Consider the following 25,884-nt stretch of genomic DNA (forward strand, 5'->3'; position numbering starts at 1 on the left):
CACTGAAAGAAAAGCCTTGCCTCAGCTCACCCCATCTCACTAAGGCTCTTCTGTCTGTACAAGAATAATTACAGAGGGAGAGCTTTCACCTCACCTCACCTTGTGAGGCCTTTTCCCCGTGCAGTACACATTACTTCTCTGTGTGTTCCAGGGTACATTTATACCTAAAATAGCATATATATACAGAAAAAAATGTCTCAGGCAAAATAAGGACAGGTGTATGTATTGCATATGTACATGTCTGTGCCCTGAGGCAGGGACATGGAGCAGCCTCACAGAATCAGAGAGATTGAAAGGGACCAGAGTGGATCATCTGGTCCAAGCTCCCTGCTCAAGCAGGGTCACCCCAGAGCACATGGCAGAGGATTGCGTGCAGATGCTTCTTGAGTATCTCAAGATAGTCAAGTGAGAGAGAGCCCCACAACCTCTCTGAGCAATCTGCTCCAGTGCACAGTCACTGTAAAGTTCTTCCTCATGTTCAGGTGAAACTTCTGTGTATCAGTTTCTGCCTTTTGCCTTGTGTCCTGTTGTTTGGCATCATGGAGGAGAGCCTGGCTCCATCCTCTTGGCACCCCCACTTTAGGTATTTATACACTATATAGATATATATTTACATATATATTGACGAAATTCTCTCTCAGTTGCCTCTCTTCCAGCCTAGCCTCCCTCAGCCATGGTAGGTGATGCTCCAGCCCCTCAATCATCTTTGTTGCCCTCCACTGGCCCCACTCCCGGAGCTCTATGCCTCTCTGGTATCGAGGATCCCAGAACTGAACACAACACTCCAGATGTGGCTCACTAGGGCCGAGCAGAGGGGCAGGATCACATCCCTCCAGCCTCTCCTCACCCTGCCCCGGCCTGCCCACGGAGTCACACATAAGGCCGCCACACACAGACTGAGCGGGCCGGGCGGTTTGTCCTCGCCACACGGGCCGCTCCTGCCGGGACCGGGTGGGATGAATCCCCGGTGGGATGCGAGGCCCGGCTGTGTTGCCCGGCCCGTCCCTCCCTGCTCGGCCCGTCCCTCCCTGCTCGGCCCGTCCCTCCCTGCTCGGCCCGTCCCTCCCTGCTCGGCCCACCCTCCGCGGCCGGGCCGTGCCGGGCCGGGCGGGGCGCGGCCTCACGGCGGAGCGGCCGCCGGGGGGCGCTGTAGGCGGCGGCGCTCGGGTCCGCGACGGCGCGCGCGGCGCTCGGGCCCTCCCGCGGTTCCCGGCCTCACTCGGCCCCGGCAGCGGATCGGGGCGGCGGAGGAGGAAGAGGAAGGAGAGGAGCAGGCGGGAGCGGGACGCAGTGAAGAAGCGCTGCGAGGAGCCATGTCCGCGCCCGCCGGGCTGCCGCCGCGGCCCGCAGCCGCCGCCGCCGCGTTTCCCCCGGGCGGGCCCGGCAGCTCCCTGGAGGCCGCGGCCCCTGCGAGCGGCGCGCCGCGCTGCCAGAACGGTGAGGGAGCTGCGCGGGGCCCGGGCGGGCGGGGAGAGGCCCGCGGGGTCCCCGGGAGGAGCCGCGGCGCTCCCGCGGGGGTGAGGCCCCCCTGGGTGCCGGGGCCTGTGCGCTGTTCCTGCCTCCCCGAGGGCGGGCGCGGGCCCGAGGATCCGGCACGCAGCGGAGCCCTCGCTGAAAGGCAGCGGGACCCGCGGAGCCGCTCGGGGAAGGTGCGGGGCCCGCGGCTGCGTGCGGAGAGAACTTGAGAAGGGGCGGCCTCTCCCGCTTCCTGAAGGGGCCAGGGAGGGAGGGGGATCCGCACCTTCATCTCCTGCCGCGTTTGGATCTGCCCGCTGCTGGGGCGCCTGGTTGTGGCGCTTCAGGAAGGCTCCGGAGGCCGAGGCACCTCCAGGCCTCCATGCTGGCTGTGGTGCGTGAGAATGGGCGGCAAATCGCGTATTGGGGGTGAGAGTCGTCACTTGTAGCTATGTATGAACTTAAAAGTAGTGGGTGGGTAAGGCGTTCACACCGCTGGATCTTGGGATTTGAGCTAAACAGGCAACATTGGACCAGTGAAATGTGGGTCACCGAAAAACAAAGGCAGAATAGTTTGAAGTCACAAAATAATTGACGCCCATTTCAGGCAGAGAGGTGGTGAGACTGACTGTAGTATGAATGAAAGTAACGAGCGTACACTTCCGCATTTTTAAATTGGTGCGCTATAAAATCACTTCTTTATTGACACACCACGTTAACTCTTCAAAATCCCTATATAATAATTTTCTTCGTGCAATATTGGTTTGGTATCTAAATTTGGCCTCTTATTTGCATCGAGTTCTAGCTCATACTGTTAAATCTTTTGTAGTCGTGCTGTTCTCTGCACAGGTGTGTTTTCTGTGCAGAGTAGGGACCTACAAAAATGTTTACTTGAGAATTGTGAGCTTTTCTCGTGTCCAAAGGGGTAGTTAAGTGCTAACCACTTAAATGCCTGTACAGTACATGTTGAGGCAGTCACTGAAGAAAATGAAGGTAATTAAATGCTAGGTTTTAAGGAGATACTGATGTCTCAGTTGTGTCCAAACTGGTATTGTGGTGCTGGGGTTGTAAAAATTGTTCAGAAAATGCCAATTTACATGGCTTTTGGTCAAAAAACATGCCATTATTACAGCTGTTACATCATGAGTAACCTGGAAGTGTTTTACAGAAACAAATAGGAGCTGTTCCCCTATCTTCTCTTTGTGTGCTTAGCTTAATAATTTTAAAGATCCATTGCTACTAGTTGTTGTTTTAATTAATTAACTTCTTGTTGCTGCTAATATTGGTAGAAACAGCTTGTGTAAAACCAGGGCATAGACCTGTTATTTTTTGCAAAACCTCTCTTAGTAATTCTGAGAACTGTTCAATAACAGCCTTAAGTGTTTATTGCATAAGTTTGGTTTTTGTGTTCCTTTAGATGTCTTTGATGACTTTAGTCAATAACCCTGAATTTTTCGTTTTGTGACATCCAGAAATGGCATTCCAAAAATTTTTAATTGGTCTGTCTGTTGTCTGAGTGCTAATCTCCTGAAGTTACAATACAGGATTTGAGGTTTTGGGGTTTTTTGATGGAAATAGGGAGAAATAGCAATAGAAAAATACTAGTGGAAAGTTCTGTACTGTATAATAGAAACTAAATTTCATGAACAGGGTTGTCACTGGTTTTGAAATTTAACTTTATGTCATTGGAGTGGAGTTTAAGTGTAAGATCCTGATGTGAATTGAGCTGTTTCTATATTGGTTGAAAGCAAACACTGGTGTATGTTTTCCTTTAGAGTGCTTTGTGTTTTAATTTGGTAAAATATGAATTTTTCAGGTAAAACTATGTAGTTGCTGCCATCTAATGAGAGTGCTTTTTGCAGAAAGCAGGCAGCCTGTTGTACATAGAATGATATTAAAAAGGATGTTCAGGTTTGTTATTAGTGAATTTTGCCTGGTTCCATGACCAAGTCCATTTGAGATCCTTGGAGACTTTGGTTTTTGTTAAATTTAGGCTTGATTGTTTTGTTGAGTTTTGAATAGTGACTTCTTCTGTGTATGGTATTTTCTTCTTCCTCCTCTCTTACAAGTTTGGGAAGCTTTTTTTTTTCGTCTTAAAGTGCCTTTGTATCTAAGTGGAAAATGATCTATTTCCTAATTTCAGCATAACAAAATGGTTCTTGTTAAATCAGTACTCAAGGATGATTTCTTCAGTAGTGATGGGGGACTTCAGCACTAACAATTTAATGTATTGAAGTGCAGCACTGAGAGGATAATTGTTTTGAATTCCCATGACTCTTTGCAATGTAGAGTTTTGTCTGGTGCTGTCTACAGCTGGTTTGTAAGGCTGCCATTGGTATTCCTACTGGCATTTTGGAAGCAAAATTTTCATTATTGTCTTGTTTATTCTTGTTTTTCATCCTCCCTCAGACTGGGGATAGTTTTGGTCAATTTAACAGAGAGAGCAGAGATGTGAAAGTTGGGGAACATCTGAATATTTTGTGGCAGTGGGAGGCTGTGGATCCTCCTGAAGGAGGAGAGAGCAGTTCTGTGGCTGAGCTGCAGTGAACAAGGGGCAGTGGTGCTGTGGTGCTGCCCCTGCCCGGGGGGAAGGGCCTGTGAGGGGGCTGGGGGAATCTTCTCTGGAGGTGGGTGAGGGGTGTTAGAAGTTTTGGAAAGCTCACAGGGGGATTTGGATAGAAAGGCACTTTGGTGCTGTAGCATCCATAGACTCCATGTAGCTAGAGTGTACGGCAGTGGCTGAATTATGCTGCTGAGAGAATGTGTGGCCATGGAAACCAAACGTGACATGAGCAAGCAAAACTTTACTCTTTCACATGGTGGTATAACCATAGCACTGCTTCTTTTATTTTTTTTGTAGGAGTTTGGAGTTTCTTGTGTTGTGGCTCCCTCCTCCCTTAAAAATAATTAGGATTTTTTTGGGGTTCACCTGTTAATGTCTCTGTAATTACACATTGTAACTTTATATAATTGCATATATAATTTATATAATTGCATACTTATTATATAAAGTATTAATTTGTTGATAGAAGGAGAGGTGCACTGCTTTTGTTACAGAGATGATAACCTCAGCTGCACACAGCAGGTGTTTCAGCTCCTTTATGGAATTTTTTGAGATATTTGTCAGGTGTTTTGGAAAGATGGAAGTACCTGAAACATCGAGACTGATTGTGCAATTAACCAGATTTTGAAATGACACTGAAGATGTATTCTGATTTCCAGTGTTGAAAACTGTCCAGTTATGTAGTCACCATTAGTAGCTTTAGCTACCAATTGCAGTACAAAAATTATTTTCCACTCACATTCTTTGTAATAAAATGGACAAAAAACTCACTTCAGATAGTGAGAATAATGTGTAATTGTAAAATTTGCTTTCAAAGGAACTGAGGCTTGAAATCAATACAATTTTTCAAATGTTGTCTGTCTCAGGTTTTCATGTGTGTGTTTGTGAATGTTTGTGAATGCTGAAAAAAATATGAATAAAAAGAACTCTGCATTCTATCATGTAGAGTCTGGTATCTTGTATTGGTAATTTAATCTCTGTTTATGGTGTGTATTTTGAAACAAGAGCTAGATACTAGAAGACTGCAGTAGATTATTTGATGTGCAGCCTTTTATTTAGGAGTCAGGTGCTCCTAAACCAGTTTCTAAGTTACACCTGCTCAGTTAGTTACATCTGCATGTATCAGTTGAAGAGATGCACATTTATTTTCAAATAAAATGTCTTTTCTTGCCACATTAGGTGGCATAGCTGCTTAAAGCCATAAACCTTGACACATGTAAATTATTGCTGTATCTTTGGGTTTGCTTTTTCAGACTTTAAAAAGCAGGTCAAAAGTCTGGCAAAGTTCACGTAGCTTGTTAATGGCTTGCTAAGCAAAAATCATTTGCCTTTAAAGGAGAAAAAGCTATGCAGCTCTGTAAAGCAGCTCCCACTTTTTCAAGAAGAAGGTGAATCAGAAGCATAGCTCATACATGCTCTCTTCAAAACTTGAGATAATTTTTTATTCTCTTTATGCTTTTTGCCAAAGTGCCTGTCTGTCTTTTCATCTAGCAGGTCAAGTTACTGTTCTGCAATTTTTTAGCTCCTTTCTCTTCTGCTCAACTTCCTGTCAGTTATAAAAGGGCATTTTTAATTTTACCAGACAGCAATTTTGGGCAGTATGTTCCTTGCTTTTAGGGGTCTGTTAAATTCATTATTAAAATTGCCTTGCAAGTTAATCATAGGACATCTAGAGGTTCCTTGGAGAACCGTGATTTTTCAGAATTCCAAGACAAGAGAAGTAATGCTTAAGTTTTGTAATAATTTGTAAATATTAGCAGGGGAATCAACTATTAATTATTACCTCAGCTGCCATTTAATTTGTGAGTGGGCCATTCTGTGTTTATGTTTTTATTGGCCAGGGACTGGGAAATAACACCGTAGTCATTCTGTGTGATGTAAGCAATAGCGTGTGGGATTTTTAAGAAAGCAAGTTATCCACTCAAAAGCATCTGTGGTTCACTAAAAACAAAAACAGGGTTAAGGAATGGGACATGAGGAAGAACTTTGAGATTTTCCATTGAGCAGCTGGTTAATAAAATCAGTTTGGACATAGTTAACATTTGGTCTGTAGCAGGCAAGCCCTTGTTTGACCCTTGCTGGGCCAGTATGTAATTAACCTCTAATGTTGCAGAGCCAGTGGCAGTGGTACCTGAGGTCAGTTTCTCTGATACCAACATCTCTCACACCTGATGTGAGTATCAGGAAGTAAATAAAAGTGATGTGCCTTATCAAATACTCTGTAGTTTCATAAAAATATCCGTTTTCCTGAAAGCATAATACATAAGGACACAGAAGACAAATACAACTGTCTTGCAAGTCTTTATCTTGGTCACTGTATCAAAGACTTGTAGAGAAGAATACCTATATTGTTCTGTATTGATATACTGGTTTCACTGCAGCTTTTCAGTTTCCAGATTCAGGTGGTTCAAACACTTACAAATACCAGTTTGGTGCTTATGGTTGCTCACTACTTTTTAAAATATTAACCTCCTATAAACTCTTAAAAATACAAACAAGATTCAAAATACAAAATAAAAACAAGATGCAAACAATCTTGGCATGGAAACCTCTTTCAAGTATGGCAGCAATCCATTTTTCTGCGTATTTGCAAATTACTTAAAATAGTGTATTTATATGCATTATACTTGGTTTATTTTCTCTCTGCTGCTGAGAATCAAACTCAGAAATAGAAAAGAAGAAAAGCAGTTGTTTGTTAGTTCAAGTGCAGAGTCCATTGGCACTACTAGCAGATGCTCCTTTAATACATGTGATGTTTTCTCTTCATTTCAGGTCCTATGCAGAGTCAGATGCAGTTCCCCTCTGGCTATGGCTCACATCTTCCAAACTACAGTGCGCCTTCAGGACACTATTCCCAAGTGCCCAGTAAAGCTGCTGCTTCACATCTGGAGAATCAGTACAGAGCCAGTTACTACCCTGGTTACTACTCAGCACCAGCACCAAATGTTATGACATCTGTGGGTAGCAGCATGTTGAATGCACAGGAGTCACATCAGTTGTACAACAACGCTCCTCCCCATTCAGGGGGCTCCAGTGACAGACCTGTTCAAGGAGCAGTGTCATCTGCATCCTACTTGCATGTGAGTGCTCAGCAGTCATATTCAGCATTTGATAATCACTACAGCACCTCTGTCAGCTCTTCAGTTGCATCTCAGGGATTTCCCCTTAATTCTGATCACTACGCTATGCCCGTGGTTTCTGGTGCCGTGTATCCTAATGTTTCCTATCCTCCCGTGGCTGCTGGAGGTGTGTATGGGCAGACATTTACCTCTCAGAGTCTACCTGCTGTTGGACAGTTCAAAGAGACAAATGCATTTTCTAGCCAGAGTACATCAGTACCTCATTCCCTTCAACAGCACGTTCCCGTGGGATACAATACAACATTATCAACTGTTTCATCTGCTCAGGCTGTGCAAGACAACCTCAGCAGGAATCTCACTGGATCAGTTCCTAAACTAAACAACCAAATAAATACAGGTATGGTGTTACTTGAAAGATAGTGAACTGCCAGATTTGTCTGGGAAACATAAGTAATTTTGTGCTCTTGTTGGCTTGTTTGTGTTCAGTGTGTGGAATTCTGTAATGTAATTTTGAGTTCTGTCACTCATTCTTGTAGCTTTTCTAATTTGGTTACCACAGTCCTCACAATAGCTGCTATTTGGTTCTAGTGAGAGATACAGAAAAATACACTATTTAGGGGATGGTTGTAGTTTAGTTGCGTAGTTTTCATGTGAGTGGCCTCAGAAGGAAGCTTTTTCATGCAGTTCTGAAGGAACATGTAATTTCTGAAATACGTCTATTATTCACAAAGATACTTTTTTCTTTTCTGGCTAGAGAATTTCTCTAAGTCATGGTTGTTGTTTCTTTAAATTTTGCCTTAGTGACACTGTGAGAGACAGAAATGTTAGTGGTAATGACTCAAAATATATCAGCCATTTGTGGAGGCAGCAGGCTGCTTTGCTGAGGCCAGGTTTGCACACTTTTCCCCTGGAGCAGGAGGAGAGTTTATGGGGGTGTGGTGTGTGATGGGAAATCAGTCCACACAAGACAGGAAGGGTAACACCCAGTGCCAGGTGCTACAAGCTGGATCTTGAGTCAGGTAAGAAGCAGGCCCTGTGGAGGCAGGCTGGTACTTTTTATTATGCCAATTGTCCTTCCTTGCACAACTGTCACACGGAAGCCTGAGCGTGTTCATCCCTTCTGATGGGGCATAGCTGACTCAAGGGCACTGACATGAGAGGCAGCTTCGTGCCTTAGAAGGGGCCAAAACCATCACAGACGCCTGAAATGCCCCCAGACTCAATTTCCAAAGGAGTGGGCATGATCCACAGTGTTGTAAAAAACAGTGTCAAATTCCCCTGCCTGCATCCAAGGGAAGTGCTTGGAGTTCCCATGTACACCTGACCATAATTAACCCATTGAGCTCTGTTGTGTGGGACCCCCACCACCAAGAAGACCAGAAGAAGAGGGCTAACAGGACACTGTCTGGATCCCCAGGTGGTGATATCTTTCTATTTATCCAACACATATAATTTTGTACATATTGCTTTTAAGTGTAGGTGGCCTGCCCACCTCAGTGAAAATCAGTAGAATTTAGTCCTGTTTGGATGGTGTGAGACACCTCATGATGAGTCCATTGTCATCCCCACGTGCTGTGCACACCTGGTGTCATCTGGCTTGTGGCTGCCCAACACTGCTGGTATTCACTGAAACTTTATTGGTGCTAAGGTGATACAGCAGCACATGCTTTACCCACAGACACTCACACACAATATCTGCAGAAGTGCGGAGTGCTCTGAGGCCGGGCCTGGGCTGTCTTCTCCTGCCTTGACTTGGAGTGACCCAGGGCCCTCAGAAGTTTCTGTGATACCAGTTCCCCTGCACTCTGCAGAGAGCACTCACAAATATGATGTCTGCCACCGTTGTGAGTTCCTGGATGTGTTTGTGGTGATGTTGGTATTTGTTCAGTTTTTCTCCAGTGGCCTCTTCTAAGGATGTGTCAGTATGCTTGTATCACACAGTCATATCTGCCATGAATGCTTGAATTTCCTTCACAAAAATTAAGTCTGGTTTGTATAACTCATTGCTGTCATCTCTTGTATGTGGTTCCTGAAATACTGTCTAATCTTGCTTTTTTGCTTCCTTTGATAATATTTCACATATGTAATTGTGCTTTTTAATTCTTGTATCCTGGACAACTGGGCAGTTCCCAATGATGTGGGAGCATGTTTCATTCTCAGCCTGGCAGTGCCTGCAGGATTTGAGGTATTTTTCTTGTCTGCCCCTTGTCTCTTGATGGGTTTTCATCTGTCGCTTTTCACTCCCTTTCTCTCCTCTCTTTCTATTTTATTCTCTCTCTCTCTCTTCTTCACAGTTACTGTTAGATGAAATTCATACTATTGACTTTGGCATACAGACTCATTTGCATCATAATTCAGGAAGAGGTATCTCTGTAATAATTGTAATAATTGGATCTTAATAAACATATATGCATTCTCCCACAAAGTTCAGGAAACAAGTGGGACCCTGCATGGATTTCGAGTCAGTTGGGTCTTTTTAATTAATATTTTTGATAAACATTTGAAAGAGTTAGGAAGTTGTAGCTGATTTTTGCAAGCAACAACTTGGTGGTTTTAGTATGGATGTAGCTATAAGGTTGTGAAGGTGGCAGTTGAGGGCAAGTACACTCAGTCTTCATTAGTTCTTTCAGCTCCTGTTTCATAGGAAAACTGAGTACCAGTTCATGGGGTAGTACTTAGCAGGAAGCATGGAAGAGACTGGAGATGTGGGAGTACCTTCACAATGAAATGTCTTGCTCTGCAGAGGAGAGAGCAATAGTCTGTGCAGGATTTGATTTGAGTTTCTTTCTAAACTGGGAATTTTCTGACTTCATGCAGTTTTGACTTGTAAGCAGTGCCAGACTACAGCTTGCTTTCTCTACTAAAGACAGATGTTACATAGCTGTAGGTTTCCTTTTTAATGCTAGATAATTCAGATTATAGTGTAACATTGAAACTGTGTTAGGAGTCCTAGTAGCTGAGACTTTCTCAGATCAAGGACTTAAGAAAGAACATGGGTTTGATAAAGCTTATTTTTTGGGAAAAGCAGTTAAGCTTAAATGAAGCTCATTCAATCCACAGTTTGAATTTAGTTTCAATATTAGTTTCTTCCCCCCTCCCAAGACTAGGATGTAGAATGTAATTTAGTATTAGTAGATTTGAATTCTGTACTGATGAATGCTCTTTGTAGTTATCTCCAGTATTTTCAAACCATGAAACAAAATATCATTTAAAAAATAAATATAGGGAGCTCCTTGTAAAGCTTCTGAAGTTACCAGCATTTCATAGTTATGCATAAAAATGGATTCTTTCAAGGACTGGCCAAAAAAGTTGACTCTGTTCAGTGCAGAATGTGCAGCTGGACTTGACAGAATGCAGGTGTCTTTCCAGAATAGCACAATATGCAGTAGGCATATAAAAACTTTTGTTTTTTTCAAACTGTTACTGTTTTATTTACAGAAGTTTTTAATTCCAATGCTTGTTAATTTTCTTTCCTGTAGAGGTATCTTGAAGTGATTTGTCCATAGCAATTTTTTTTGCAATGAGGAGCTGTTTTAAAGGTGGAACAGTGGAGCTGACCAGACAGTGAAGAGCAATATGAGCAGCAGTTTTATTTTTGAACCATTCAATGCTGCTCTTAAGGGAGTGATTGAGTTAGTATATGGCCTCAAGAAAAAGTAGTAATATTACACTTGGATTTCAAGGAACTAATGATAGACTTGGCTGTGATAATGCTGTGTCATGGATACTCACTTTGCACTGTGAAAATAAACACTGATCCACTGTTTCTGTTGTGCTTGGGTGATGCTGCAGTCCTTGGTTGGTTTGCTGGACTGTAGGCCCCAATAGTTACACCACATGCAGACTCTTTCTGGGCTTGTAAAGCTGCTGATACAAGCATGCCCTGTGCTTCATTGCACAGTGTACAGGTTTCTGGAACTGATTTATCTGCAAAATAATTTTTTTCTCTTTCCCCTGAATTCTGGTTTAACCTCTGTATTTCCTGACTAAGGAAAGCAGATAAACATAACAGCTGATAGCAAGGCTGAAGGAGGAGCTGGACAATTTTAGTACTAAACCTTGAACACTTTAAACCATTTTTGGTGTCTTGGGCTAAACAAACTGCCTCCAATGATATCTGTTTTCTTTTAATCTGGAATTCAACATCTTTGGCTAAAATGTATTAAAAATCCAATTGCTACAACACCCTGATAGTAAAATACTTACATAAATAATTACAAATAAATGCCTAAGAATAAAATTGTAAAGTAATTCTAGTAATTGTTTGATCCTGGCATAATTGGTTTGGTTTTGAGATGCTGAGATTTCTGAATTTTCCAGTGCAGTCTTACTGTTCTCAGATGAGTCATTTTATATATAGTATTCTGTTTGTTCTCAGCCTTTAAGAAAAGGAGTTGGATTTTGAAAAGTATTTGCCAATTCCTGTACCTCCTGGGAAAGTGAGTGCAAAACACAAGGAGCATAAGGAAATAATGAATGATCTGTTGGAAGGAAACTTTGAGTATTTCATCCTCCCTGCTTTCTTTGGGAAGAAGTGATGATGGGAAACAGTTGCCATCTGTTCTATGCATAGTTTTTTGCTAAACTACTTGAAAAAAGAAAGATTTACTGAAATTCATAAGCCTGCTTTCTATGACTGTTTGTGTAAAGAAACTTGGATACAGTATCCTCCTCTTCGTCAGGGTGCCAATAAGAGTTTGCTGTCATTGCCCCTGTGCTGTGAAAGATGCCCTTACAATCTTTAAATTATAAATAAGCAAATTGCAGACAGTCAGTCAAGATGCTGCAGTTTTAGTGTGTTTTTCCAAACCATTTTTGTACAGTCAGCACTGAAAGCTCTCTGTGATGAAAATGAATTCTTTTTGTAGAGGAGTGATGTGTTGATAAAATCTGTGTGTTCAAACAGGACTTACTCAGGAAACAGGCTGGTGAGAGTTTTTCAGAAGTTGTTTGATTTCTGAATTGTTTATTACGTGAATCAAAAAAGTTGTCACCACTGGACTTGAATTGGTTTCTTTAAACATCTAATTTTATGTATAGCCTTGAAAAGCCTCCAGCATGTTGAACTTATTAAGATCAAATCTCTTCATTTCTGTATGTTTTGTACTAAGGACACAGAACTGCAACAAAGTATTTTCATAAGACTTCAGCAGCCCCTTTCTGAAATAGCTGAAGTATTATCAGCAAGTGTGCTGAGATTTCACTAAAAGAAACCAGATTTATTTTAAGAGGACTTTTTTTGCTGGTAGTTGACTGCTCTTGGTGAATAATAGCCAGTGAGAATAATTTTCTTTGCTTTAGGAAGTATAAATAAAGTAGAATAAAAATATCTCTAATTTGAGTTTTTTTCTCCTTGGAGGTTTAAACTAGTTTAACCCTGCAAAATCACCCTGCAAAATCACCCTCTTCTATCTTTACAATCTGTACTTCAGCAGAAGAGTCTCGGTAAAAATCTTCAGGAGTGTTATGCTATGTAAATTTCATACTTTGTATTATTTCGGGTTTTTGTCTTTCTAGGTCAGTAGCTTTCTTAAATGTTTTTCCAGTTTATTTCAGCTGAAATCGGAACATTGTCATTATTCTTGGTGCTTTTCAACGTAGCACGGAGGTCAGCCAGGGTGCCTGAATTTTACTGGGCTCCTCTGTGAGAAGAGGGAGCTGGAGAGCTCCTGTGGGTTTGTGGCGTGGGTTTCTGTGCATCCTGCTATGGACAGTCTGCCTGAGCAGGAGACACTCTAATTTCATTATCTCACGCACATACTTCCCCTTATGTCACATCAGGATGTAAAGTCCTTGCTGCCCCAGTTCCCTAGGAATGTAGGCTATAATCCTGTAAATCTGCTAATATAGGTGTGCTTGAAAAAAGGGAAGGACTGCAGCCAGTACTGAAAGTCAGGGTGAAAGATGCTGTTGGAAAACAAGGGAGGTGGTGCCTCTGTCCCTAGAAATTGTGTTGTGTTGGGTGCAGGGGGTGTGGGAAGTTGTGAGGGGAGGAAATCAAGACCACAGCTGAAACAGCTCAAGAAGGATAATTCTCACGTGTCTTCTGAAATTTTGAGGAACTGTGGTGATACTTTTAAACTGTGACCTCTAGGTCTCCAGTTAGACATTAAAAAAAAATGACAACTTTGTGATGATGTATAGGGAAAAAGGATGAATTACAATGCTAATTTGCCTGATTTTGCAGATTCTTTCTGTAACATGCCTTTTAGCTATAGATCATTTTGCTTGATTATTGTTAGTGCAAGACTTGTTCATGGTTGAGAGGCATGAAGGAAAATCTTCAGTACACACTGAAAGTGAGGAAATGTGGTTTTAAATGTTAATTTTGTTCAAGTGTTTCCTTTGATCTTCGTTGCTTACAGCGTTTAAAACCTTTATGGAGTCACCAAATAAAGTTTAACATTTGATTTTGCAGATTGGATTTTGTACAACAAAAAAATATATTTTATTTCTCAGAGTTTAGAAACATTAATTTTACAATGCATTTAAAGGATTCATGAAATTTTGAAGGTAATTGGATAACCTTTGCTTGAGAATAGATATTAGTACTTGGCAGGAACATCTTCAGCTAATCCAGGTGTAAATTGGTTTTGGCTTTGAGCACGTGACACTGACATTACAGCATTTACCACTCTCTACAGCAGTGCTTGATGCTGCCAGCATGGCTATATTGCCTTGCAGTGTGGAAAATACCATCACCCTACAAACAGCTCTCCAAAACCTGGGTGAGCACATGGATGTGGCAGAGAACGTCCCATGTCATCTTGCATGTCTTGCTTGAGGAAGCTGCTGTAATAAGAGCATTCCTGCTGACAAGTTCTGAAGCTGCCATGGGGAATCTGCAGGATATTGTGTAGAAGCAAAGATTATAGCAAGTCCACTGCAGTAAAAAAATGCTCTGTATGTTCATTGGAAAAAGACATCAGTTCCATTTTGATAAGACTTGAAAAAAGCCATGTGTATGCTCAACAGCAGATTTTAAAATTGAAAAATATATCAAAGATAATAAAGATGCGTGCTGTAAATTTTGACTGTAAATAATAAAAACAGAAGGATCATTTTAAGCCGCCTCTTCTTCTTCACCCTCTAAAGGAAACCTCAACTTGCCCATGAAGTTCTTTGAGATATCACCTCCAGTATTCAAGGAAAAGTTCAGGGACTGTATCAACTCCACAGCCATATGTGCAGAAGATGCAAAGTTAATGTTACCTCTGCATTCTCTAGCAAATTTGTTAACTTAAATAAGTACTCTACAAATGGAGTACTTGCTCTTGCTTAATTTCTGTGTTTGTTTACTGAATACTTTTGGTAAAACCATTTCCTTTCTCTTCTTTTTAACAGCTTGTTTGGTCAAGGTTTTTTTAGAAAGAATCATAATACAGATTTTCTCAATTTATAAACAAAGAGCAACCCTTAGTTGAGAGCTAACTTAATTGAAGTTATGTTGTCTTCGTCTGATTGGAGTTTCAGCTGGACTATGTCAAATCTCTCAAAGCATTAATCTGACTTTATTTTAAGCAGATTAGATCTAGTCCAGATGTCTAAAACACATCAGAAGTTTTGTGGAATACTCAGGGTTGATTGAAACAGATTGCTTGGAATATGAGTCTCATAACTGAATACCCATATTGCAATGGGCCAGCACTGCAAGGGAGGCATAGTACTGGTCTACTGCACAAGATTTCCTCCCATGAAGAATGTTGAAGGATGTATTTCAGGTGGACTACATTCCACTTACCTGGGAACAGTAATTTATAAAAGCACAGCATTGTTGGGATGTATCAAAACGAAGCTTCAGCTTAGTCTTGCTTGTACTGCATCATGCTTTCTTTTTTTTTTTCCCTGTTGGTAGAGCAACTTGTTCATTATAATGGAGTTTTAGCACTGTAAGTATTGAATTTTTTAAAGCAACCAGTCTTTCCATAGATACTTGTTTGAAGGCATCTTTCTTTGAAGTATTGTATTGTTTTTTGTAGTTACTGTGGAATCAAGTGTGATTGCTTGTGCTGTGTGATTGTCTGTGCAAGTACATACAAAGGGTTCCTGCTTTCTGCTGTTGTTTTCAGGTGGCATTGATTCTTCACAGCCCGTGCACTCAGTGAGCCAGAATGTTCCATTTACCAAGCCTGGAGCTGGAACATCTGCTGCCTCTGCTGTGATGTCGTCAGTACGGTCACCTGCTCCAAGCCTGTCTTCAAAGCCACCATCTTCACCCTCTGTGACACAGTCACCAGAGCTGGCCCTTCAGGAAGGTACTAAAAGGGAATGGGAGGTCACACTGCAGGCTTTTGCTGCATTCCACGTGCACACATGAACGCCGGAAGTTTTATTGCTGCTTTTCTGTGTTTGGCTGGAGCACATCTCTGGCATCTCATCAGGCTCCCTGAGTGGTGGTGTTTTATGTCACCTTTGTTTTAGATTCTCTTAGTGCTTATGTTTGATTTCCTTTGTCCATGTGTTGTTGCCTTTGGCTTGTCTTGTTGGCAGTCCTACATGTCTCTTGCTCAAAAAAAAAACTTCTTTTAGTTCCCTTATTCTAAAAAACTGCTCACTACTTTAGTTTCTTAGAGGAAGGTTTTACAATTAGCTTGTAATTAGTCTGTATTGAAAAATGAAGTGTAAACTAGAAATCTGCTAGTTTGTGGAAACAATGAGTTTGAGGATTAAGTTCAGACTGGTAGAATTGTTTTCTTACTGCCTAGCTCTAAGTGCCCATGGCAAGCTGCTGCAAGAATTCTGTGGGAAAACCTGAGTCTTTGTATAAGCTCCTTCCTATTCTGATGTTGGCAGCATCTGGACAAAGAATCAATTGGCTCTTGAGCCTTCTTCAGTTAAATTAAACTTTACACTGATGTTTTGACTTGCCACTTGATTATTACATGTTTCTGTATGTAGTATTCCAAATCTAATTGACTGCATGTTTTTTTTTTGGCCATGTTTTCTCTTAGCAATTTCAGAATTTTAAATTCCTATGGATAAAGAGCTCTGCCTGAGGGGTAGAAGTAGGTATTAATTTTGTCAGACCAATATGGTATCTCTAGTGTTTAAAATAATTGGCAACCCCATGGTGTGTGATTGTCACAGAATATTTTTTATTCTTAAATTACAGAATCCTCTGACGTAAATAACTAAAGTACCCCTTTTCCTCCTTCTTCTTGTAGAATGCAGATTACAGATTGTTCATCAATCATTTCTATATCTATTAGAGGAAAAAAAACTATTAATTGCTGTAAAGACCTATGTACAGTGTATCATTTTAAAGAAAGTATGTCAGTTTTTGGAACTGTGGCCTTTGCACGGTTTTATAGTTGATTTTGGTGCTAGATAGACGTTGTGTTGTAGATGTGCTTACTAGAAAGACACTATTGCTTCTTTTTCCAAAGAAATTGCAAACCTTTTAATGAGGAAAAGGATTTCAGCTCTTGAACTGTGATTGCCTTGATGTGCAATGTGTGATTCCTGTGAAATGTGTGAACACCTGGTACAGCAGCTACAGATCAGTTCAGTGGCTGCTGAACTTCTCTAAATTCAAATGCTTCCACTAAGTGAAGGTGAATGCAGTAAGTAGCTGAATGAGCACATTGTAAAAACAGCAATATGTTGGCAGTATAAAGATAAGCTGTCAGGAGTTTTTATTGATCTAATTTTATCTTTTTATATGTCATCACACATAAGTTCCTATGTTCAGATGATGGTTTTATGAGCATTGCAAGACTTCAAACTCTTCTCTAGTTTTGTTTGAGGAGTCTGAAAAAAATATTGTGCCCTTGCTATTTTATCAACAACTTTTTTATCAAAAATTAAATGTGGTAACTGTTTGTGGAAGTGAACCTACTGAAAAAACAGAACACACGTACTAAATGTTTGTCTAGGTTAGAATTCCAAGTATGTTTCAGCTGCAGTAATCAGTTGGACTTGATTTTTTAAAATACTGTTTTAAATTATAGAATACCATTGTCTACATGAAAGCATTCTGAAAAAACCCAGTTTGAATTAACTTTTAAAAAGGATTTCATTGTTTTAGGCTCCTCTTGGGGCATTCCTATAAAAACGAAAAAATTCTAATGGTTTACTTGACTATCTTCTAACACGACAAAAACCTTAAAATGTCTTGAAGTCTATATAATCTTACGTAACTATCTGTACAAATTTAATGGCACTTTATGTTTGAAAGGCTTTTATGGTGTGTGTGATTGAACTTAAAATACTGAAATAGTTGGTTTATTTCACAGGCAAATGTGTTGTTATCCCAGTTTATCTTCTGTGTCCTGCCTCCTACATTTCTAGGTGTCTGTAAATTATAGTGGGATAAAGCATTTGAGTGCAATAGTATTATATCACAGGTACACTGCTTGCAGGGTTTAGAAATTTCCAGTCTAAGAAATTTGTGATGATTTAAATTATGTGGTTGCATTTTAGGCCATAACATGACTCAAAATAAATAATAATTTCAAAATTGATTTTTGCAGTTTTAAAACTGCAAAAGTGGGAGATTCTAGCACCATTATCAAATCTGTAAAAGATTCTAAGCAGAACTGAGCTGTCACAACAGAAAGCATGATTAGGCACATGATGGCACTTGGAATTGCTCTCTGCAGCCACCCATTTCTGCCCTCAGTTGCTTTTCCCCCTGTGTTGGCCTACTATTGGCATTCTGGGCAGTGAACTAGAAAGGGAGACTTTCCCACCTGACAATGCCTTTTTAAACTGTGTTATTTTTAGCCAGATCCATTCTCCAGAGGTTTTCTGGACAGTTGTACTAGCACAGCACAGTCTCTAAGGCAGAAATCTGTAGTACTGTTGGCAATGAAAATGACTCCATGCAAACTCATACGGCTGCTAAGAATCAAACCAGCCCAGTCTTCACAGCATTCATAGTGACATAATTCATGATTCCTAAACTTCTGTGTTGCTATTTTTCAATCTCTTTTCTTCCTTATTCTTTCTGAACACCTGCATTCTTAATGCATGTGACCAGTAATGAGTAATCCAGTCCTTTTCTCTCATCTGTGCATGCTTGGAATTTTTGCATTGGCATGCACTTTCCAGGTAGATATCCTTTCTTTCTTCTTCTTATCCATGTACATGATGTCTTTACACTCTTTACTTCTCACACTAGGCACATGTACTTTTGCTTTCTTGCTTTTCTTGCTGTTACAGTGCAGCCCTTCTTGTCATCCTGACTTTTAACCCTTTTACTTGCATGTTAATTATTTTAAGGCAGGGGGTTTTCCCCTCTTTCACAGTAATGCAGTTCTGTTTTATTCCTCAGTAGTTCTCCCACGCCTGAGAAAAGACATAGTCTGTTCCTGCACAGATGATGATTTTCTTGTATTCTCCTTCCCAAATGCATTCAGTAAATTTATAAAAGATGGGACTAGAAATTACTCAAATTAGCCCAGTGTTTAATAGTATGGGAAAACTGAAGCACTGAATCTACTCAGTGGCCCTTGGGATGATTTCTCATTCATTGTTGTGACTACTTGAATTACGGAGGAATTTGATTGCAATTGTACAAGTATTAATGCACTAGCTAAAGGAATATAATGCCAGTCTTTTCTTGCACCAGTCTCTCTGTGAAAGTTCACCTTCTCAAGAGTGTTGTTATATAGTTTTGCTTTGTTTTCTTTTTACTTCCAGTATTTGAGTAGATACTCTTCACCTTGATTCTGTTGGTGTTTTTAAAGTGAAATTAAAATGCTCCTCTTGGGTTCATTTGCTAACCCTTTTTGAAAGAGCTGTGAAACTTAACAGCATTTATAGACCATATTTTAAATAAAATAAAGGTTGATACAGTTGATTGAAGTCGTGGATGGGCATATTATTAGTTATCATGATGGTTTCAGATTATACATAACATAACACTTCCCTAATGCTTTATAGTATTAAAATAAAGAATCCTGTTCATTGGTGCCACAGTACTTCTACAGAGGGATAGAACCTCAAATTCCCAAATATTTGAAGAGTTTTGAATACTTAGGATATTTTCTTGTCATAGCAATCCATTAGATTGATAAGAGAGAAGAAGTGATTACTTGCATTTATTTAGGATGTCACTGCCTGACTAAAAGCATATTTAAAATCCTTGCTAACCCTGCCTTGTCACAAGAGAAATGTCAGATTACTTGAAGATGCTGGAAATGAATCAGTAACAAGTAATGCAGGAAATTAATTATAGGCCATTGCTGCATACTTTACTCTGTTTTGAAATGGTGTGTTTGTGTTGCTTTTTTGTATTGCTTACATATGTTTAGAGTAGATATTGTAAAAGCAAACAAAAAAACTAAAAAATCCTAATAGGTTGTGCTGTGGAGGTGGCAGCAGTAACAGTTCCTGCATTGTCACCAAATAGTAGAAGTGCTGGTGTAATCACATGCTTATGAGCCTGAATGTAGGCACTCATGTAAACATAAGACAACCCAAATTTTCAGGTTTATCTAGCTTTAATTTCCCTGATTGTGTTGTGCTCTCTGTATGTCTGTTTGTAGTCTTGCATATGGCAACAGCAGTATATTTCATTCATTTCTGACAGAATTCCAACATGAATTATTCTTGTGTGCCAAGCAAAAGTTAATACTAAACGTTTTCATAACATAATTTGAATTTATGTGGAAACAACTCCTTTATCTCTGTGTATTAATTTATGAAAGTACTCCACTGGATAAACCAGTATTAAAAAGATAGGTAGGAAGTCTGTGTGTTTAATTTCCTGGTACACATGCACATACATACATATAAAATTATCTGCTAATTCCATGTGCTACTAATATTTTACTGAACTAGCCCACTAATAACTGCTTCTAGGGTTGTAGATTTAACTTGCTGCATGCTGGGATTTTCTCTGGAACAGCTGATTTCTCTCACTTTTAATGCAATGATTTGTGATTCCATTTCTTGTCTTTCCTGTCTGTCTGACTCTGATGTTTGTGCTTTCCAATTCACAGGCATGCAGTATGGTGGATATGTTAATAATCAAGCTAGCTCTGCACCAGCTCCCTTGTCATCAAGTTCAGATGATGAGGAAGAGGATGAGGAGGATGAGGAAGCAGGTTGGCTTTAGCTTTACACCAGTATCTTGTTCTCTTCCTACTCAAGGTTTTCCCCCTATTTCCATCCCCTGAAACATTTTATTTCTTTAAGACAAAGCATCACCCTGACTCTTCAGCTTGAGATTTCCCAGCTGTTACTAGTATAGTAAACAAAAAGGATTTCAGTAGTGACCAACAAATAGGTCCTTTTTTTTTGTCATGTTAATATCACAGATGTTTTATGAATCTAACAAAGTAATATTTACAACTTGCAAGACTCCCATATTTTTAGTGTTTTGATTTGCAGTGAGTTTTAACTGAAGATAACTACCAGTAGAACTTACACTGATAATTGTTCAGGTTAAGCTACCAGATGCCATTTGTATCATTACATTAAACAGTGTTTACCTTGTTTCTCATCTTATGCATAAGGAAGTCATACAATTAAGGTAGTAAACATTGAGAGGTTCTAGGTGTGCTTTTTAGGACAGCAAATTAATCGGTGCTGATTTTTTTCTCCTTCTAAAGGTGTATGTCTCAATGGTCAGGCTCACAGGTTCAGTGTTAATCTGCTTGCTTTGTAGAAAACTTAAGAAGTTTATTGATTTTACTTTTTTTTTTTTTAATTGGTTGAGGTGTTACATACTTGGTTGCATTTTTCCTGTTTTGTCAGAATGATCTGGATTTGTGAGTTTAATGTTTCTCACCAGTTTAGTTTCTTCAATTTTGATATAACCTTTTCTTTTGGAACTTGAAGAAGTCTTTACTGGCTGCATGAGTGGTACCAGTATGAAAAGCTTTTTTGAGATAAACCTGAGACTACTACTCTTGTTGATAGATGGAAGTAGCAGCACATACCTTTTACTGCTGGCTTTTAGTATTGATTTGGAATAGGAAACTATTGTAGCTTTTTCTTTAATTTTATGATACATGTCATCAGAAAAAAAAACCAAAACCAGTTTTATTAAAATAATGAAATCATCACCTAGAATACTGTGAAAATAGTGTAGTGTACTCATAATGATTCTGTGAAGAGTGGATCAAACCAATGATGACATTGAGTCGTAATTAAGAACAGTGTGTTGGGTTTGCGTGCCAAGGTTTCTGTCCAAATGATGTTGATTGGGTTTTTTATCAATTGTAACATTTTTCTCCTTACTTAGTTCCCTAAACAAAGTTTCATACTCCCTACCATCATTCTTTCTCAGGTTCTGTACTTTACTAAAACCTGTAGCCTTGCATTTAAATTCATGTTATGGAAAAGAGTGAAAGGACGCCCAGGTTCCATATGGAAGCGATCTCATTGATAAGCACATACCCTTTATGCCCCGTCAGCAGCAGCTAATGCAAATCCTTAACAAATTTTCAGTAGACAAATTTCTGGCTCAGACTGTCGCAGTGGTTTTATGAAGAACAGGTGCTGGAAATCTGGTTGCTTGTGTTTGTGTAACTTCTCACCTGTTTTGTTCACCTAACTCAAGTATATTTTGACTTTTCTGTAGTAAGCCTTAGCAAAAGTTTAAAAGCCCTAATCCTGATCAGGGTAAAAAAAGTAATGAATCTTGTTTCCTTCAGCTTCTAGAACAGAAAATAAAATCTTGAAATTATGTTTTTTAGTAACCTCCAGGATTAAGAAAAAAAAAAAAAAAGAAAATTTACAGTGAAAAATTACGGTGAATGTCACAGAATTAACTTTTCCTTTAAATAATATATTATTGTTAGTCTTATGGATTTTTAAAATAGCTTTTCTATTTCTTAGTTGAATGCTTTAAAGGCAAAATGCTCAAGAATTATCTATACTGTCAGGATGGTGCCATGGTATTTCTGTGTCCCAAATGTCAGTGATCTTATGTATTCATATGCAGAGTCTCTTCACTTGGAAGTCTCAAATGTTCCACCATTGAAGTTCTCCCTTGAAATACTTTCAGCTTTGCAATGGGATGTGTGGTCATGGTAGATCCTTCCAAGTAGAACAGTATCAGTGAATCTTTTCAGTCTTTTCTGCCACAAAAATTATATATACAATTTTCTTTTTTTTTCTTAATTCTTAAATAGACACTTTTTTCTATCACACTTCATGGCTTGGTGTGTTTTAAAGGGGTGATACCTTTAATCTTCTTGGCGCTTTTTTCATTGGAAATAAATGTGCGTGAAATCGCATTGGCAGAGATGTTTTAAAATAATTCTTTATTTACCAGATATTTTAAAATGTTCGAGATCTGTGCACAGGTTGAATTATAAAATTAAACAATTGAGTCTTCAGTCCTAACAGCTATGTCTGTGCTCATTGTGCTTTTTTATATCTCCCTAGTTAACTTCTGGTACTTACTTTTGCATACTTTTTACTCAGCTACTTTAGGCTGAGCCAAAAGTAATTGTTTATACCAGCTGAAGTTCAGACTCTTGTCAATGATAATGGAAAATAGAATCTTTAGACTGATAAGAAAGCTAGCTGTGAATTAGAATGGTACAGAATGGAGGGAAGAATTAAATCCTTGTCAGTTTGGCTTGAAGGTGGATAATCACTCTGAAGATGATGGGAATCTTCTGTTGCCTGCACTTGTGAAGAAGGTTGTGAATGGACTGTTTTGAAAATGTGCATGGCCTCAGTTGTTATAGTCCAGAAAGAACTTTTGGTTTAATAGAAAAATATTTTTTATTTCAAGAAACAACTTTTTTCATTGTTGTTATTTTTTTGCCATTGATCTCTCTTGCTGTTTGTTGGGCATGTGCTTGTTTGTTTCTGGTATCTTGCTGATTATATTTTTTCCCTCTCCTCTTTACAATGGTAATAGTTTTCAGGTCTTAGGGCTGAAGTGGTGGGGTTTTTTCCCAGGATCTTTCTTGAGAGTTTCTTGTCAAAGGTTTTAGAAAAAAAAATCTCAGTCTTCTATTTATCAAAATTTTGCTATTTCTGATATCCCTAAAGTTAAACTATTTTCCTCCCCCAGCACTTGATAGTTCCTCTACTACAAGCAGTGCCTCTCCTGTTCTGAACAATTATGATGCTCTGGAAGGAGGTGGCTATCCAGGTAAGCAGTTTCTTTTGAATGATTTATTCCAGTACATATATGTCATTTTTTGTTGTTTCTGGTCTTGTTTATTGTTAATTAACAAGTAGATGAAGGGCAGTGCCTATGAAAGGAACAGGGGAAATCATCAGAGGAAACATACATGTCTTTTAAAATAATTTCTCACAGTTTTAACACTGAAGTTCATATAAACATTTTAATATAACTTCCCTGAATCATAAGTCATACTTTCCATTGTAGTATTGAGGGTAGTGCTGAAAATCTGCTAAGTGTGAAAGCAGCATCTTTTTTCTAGATTATACTGTATGCCTGATAGTGTTGTTGACATTAGGAGCTGAAAATAGTTGCTGACACATTTCAGAAGTTTTGGGAGACCAACAATACCAGCTTGCAGGGATGCTTGCATCAGGGTATTGTCTTTTACTTTTCTTCGTTTAAAGAAAATGGCTGCTGTTTTGGTTACTCTTAGCTCTAAAATTATCAGGACTGTCAGGTTGGTTCTAAATGAACCTACTGGCTGAACTACCTTGGTCTTGAAATCTGTAGAGCTGCCATATTGAGAGCAAGAGGGAAAGATGCTATTTTTTAGCCACTATTTTAAATGTATAATTGGATTAAATTGGAGGGCCTACCCCCTCCTGGCTCCTTTGCCTTGTTCTGGCCCCTGGGAGTGTCACAGTAGTTTGCCATGGTTTGATGGGTTCCTGATTAAAGTGAGATCTCTCTCAGTTAGAAAGCTGATATTGTTATCCATGTAGAGTCTAGCAGGACTACAGATTCTGTACCCTCTGGCCTAATAACTAACCATTTTGGTTCTGCTGAAACCATATCCTAAAAATAACTTGTTCCTTTTTTTTAAAAGATAAACAGTCAACATCAGGTTTCTTAAATCTGTTGCAGTTTTTTTTTATTGTTTTATTGGGATATTTTCCTTGTGGAGTGTTCATAACAAACAGTTTCTTGGCAGTTGGTTTCTTGAGTGCTTTGTTCCTTTGCTTGCACTGTTCCCAGTTCACCAAGCTTAAATTCTTCTGAAACTTAACTCATATCTGTAGACATTTCGAAAGAGTACTTTGATCTCTTTATAGCTGTTAAGTTCACTGTGGATTACTTTCAGTTTGACCCTGAAAAATAGCAGAACTAAGCTGTGCTGCAGGCATATACAAGAGAAACTTGCATCAAGTTAAAAACTTCAGAAGAGACCATGCTTTATTTCTCCTCTACCATTTATGAATACTGTCCAAACATAAGGCTGAGCCAGTGGAACTTTTCTCTAACTTTAGGCACAGCTTTTCATAAAATTATTCTAGTCATGCTATGACAGTTTTCAGAAGTGGAGGGGAGACTAAGCATGAATGGTCTTGTTTGTGTTTTATATCAAATGTATATATTGGAGTAAAATGTGGTTCTATTTTTATTCCATTCAAAAGATGTTTTTTTCACGTTGCCTCTTTTTGTAAAGTAACATTTTGTTTGTAGTAACACAGGTCCCTGTCATCTTCCATACACACTTTGTCAAAATTCTTGAAGTAATCTTTCTTTTTAATTCCTTTTTTTAGTGCAGAAAAATAACTTGATGGATAATGAAAAAACTTACAAATGCCAATGTTGTTTTGAAGCTTTTAGGAGTTTAAAGTTAAATTAAGAAAGAAATAATAAGCATATTCAATACCTATTTCATTTCTTTTGTCTTTCCAGAGACACGTTCTGTGACTAGCAGCCCAGTTCCCTCTCCATCAGTCCTGCAAACATCAAAAGCTTCTAAGCCCTTTGGTTATGGATATCCAGCACTGCAGCCAGGCTACCAAAATGCAACACCACCTACTCCTGTGCAGCCCAGTAATCCAGGACACCATTCTGGTTTTCAGCACTATGCACAGGCTTGTATTTTTATTTTAAAATTACTTCATGAAGTAAATTCCTGGGAAAACCCTTTTCTGTGTGATATATTTCCCCTTTATTTTCATATTTTTATAATTTCTGAGACAATAAACATTAGGTATAATATTGATGTCATAGCTCTGGTTCTAACTTATTGGAAGGCTTTTGATGGAAAGTTTGAAGTGTGCCTCCAAGTAGTTAGGCTTAACAAGTTTGCTTCACCAGTTCTTAGCAAATTCCACAGTTAAGATTTGATGTTTGAAAGAGCTGAAGTTTATTTATAGGAAACAATGAGGAAGCATAAGGAAATACTTGATCAGCATATATCAGGACATTGCTATAGGCTGTGATCTCAAGCATTAAATGACCTTATGAGGAAGGCATGGCATAGGGTCCAGATAAAAGAGCTCTGTAGAGCTTGTGCTGGCTGTGTGTAGTGGAGTAGGCTGCCTGCATCTGCTCTGTTTTCCTCATGAAGACAACTCCAAACACTCAAGAAATTGTGTACAATCATCTGATTCCTGTTGTACACATGAATCCCCTGAGAACAGTGGCAGAAAAAGAGCCAGGTACTGAGGCAAGACACAAATGCTGAAGAATTGCAGAGAAATGTATGTATGAAGGGGTCTAGAAAAAGAAACATCCTGATACACAAATCCTGCTCTCTGAAGTAAGGGCCAGCTGGCAAAGACAGTGAAACTGCTGTGGTACGTGATCAGAATTCCTTACTGCATATAACATCCAGTGAGGATCTCACTGTCACAGGCATAATGTAAAATGTGACTTGGAAGAAATGTTTCATTTAATTTTTTTTAATTGAAAGGGTTGGCTTTATCTTTACT

General features: G+C 39.4%; 1 protein-coding gene across 1 annotated transcript in view; it reads left to right on the top strand.

The window, feature by feature from the left end:
• The first annotated feature begins 1,216 nt into the window (after window positions 1-1,216).
• The window catches only part of SEC24B (SEC24 homolog B, COPII coat complex component), a 45,015-nt gene continuing 20,347 nt past the window's right edge, over window positions 1,217-25,884 (top strand). The window contains exons 1-6 of the mRNA XM_058802956.1: window positions 1,217-1,437; window positions 6,791-7,495; window positions 15,168-15,353; window positions 20,046-20,150; window positions 23,081-23,161; window positions 24,860-25,041. Of these exons, the coding sequence (XP_058658939.1) occupies window positions 1,314-1,437; window positions 6,791-7,495; window positions 15,168-15,353; window positions 20,046-20,150; window positions 23,081-23,161; window positions 24,860-25,041 (1,383 nt within the window). The 5' untranslated portion in view covers window positions 1,217-1,313. The remainder of the gene's footprint in view (window positions 1,438-6,790; window positions 7,496-15,167; window positions 15,354-20,045; window positions 20,151-23,080; window positions 23,162-24,859; window positions 25,042-25,884) is intronic.

The sequence above is a fragment of the Ammospiza caudacuta genome, chromosome 4, assembly GCF_027887145.1.
Source record: "Ammospiza caudacuta isolate bAmmCau1 chromosome 4, bAmmCau1.pri, whole genome shotgun sequence".
Classification (NCBI taxonomy): domain Eukaryota; kingdom Metazoa; phylum Chordata; class Aves; order Passeriformes; family Passerellidae; genus Ammospiza; species Ammospiza caudacuta.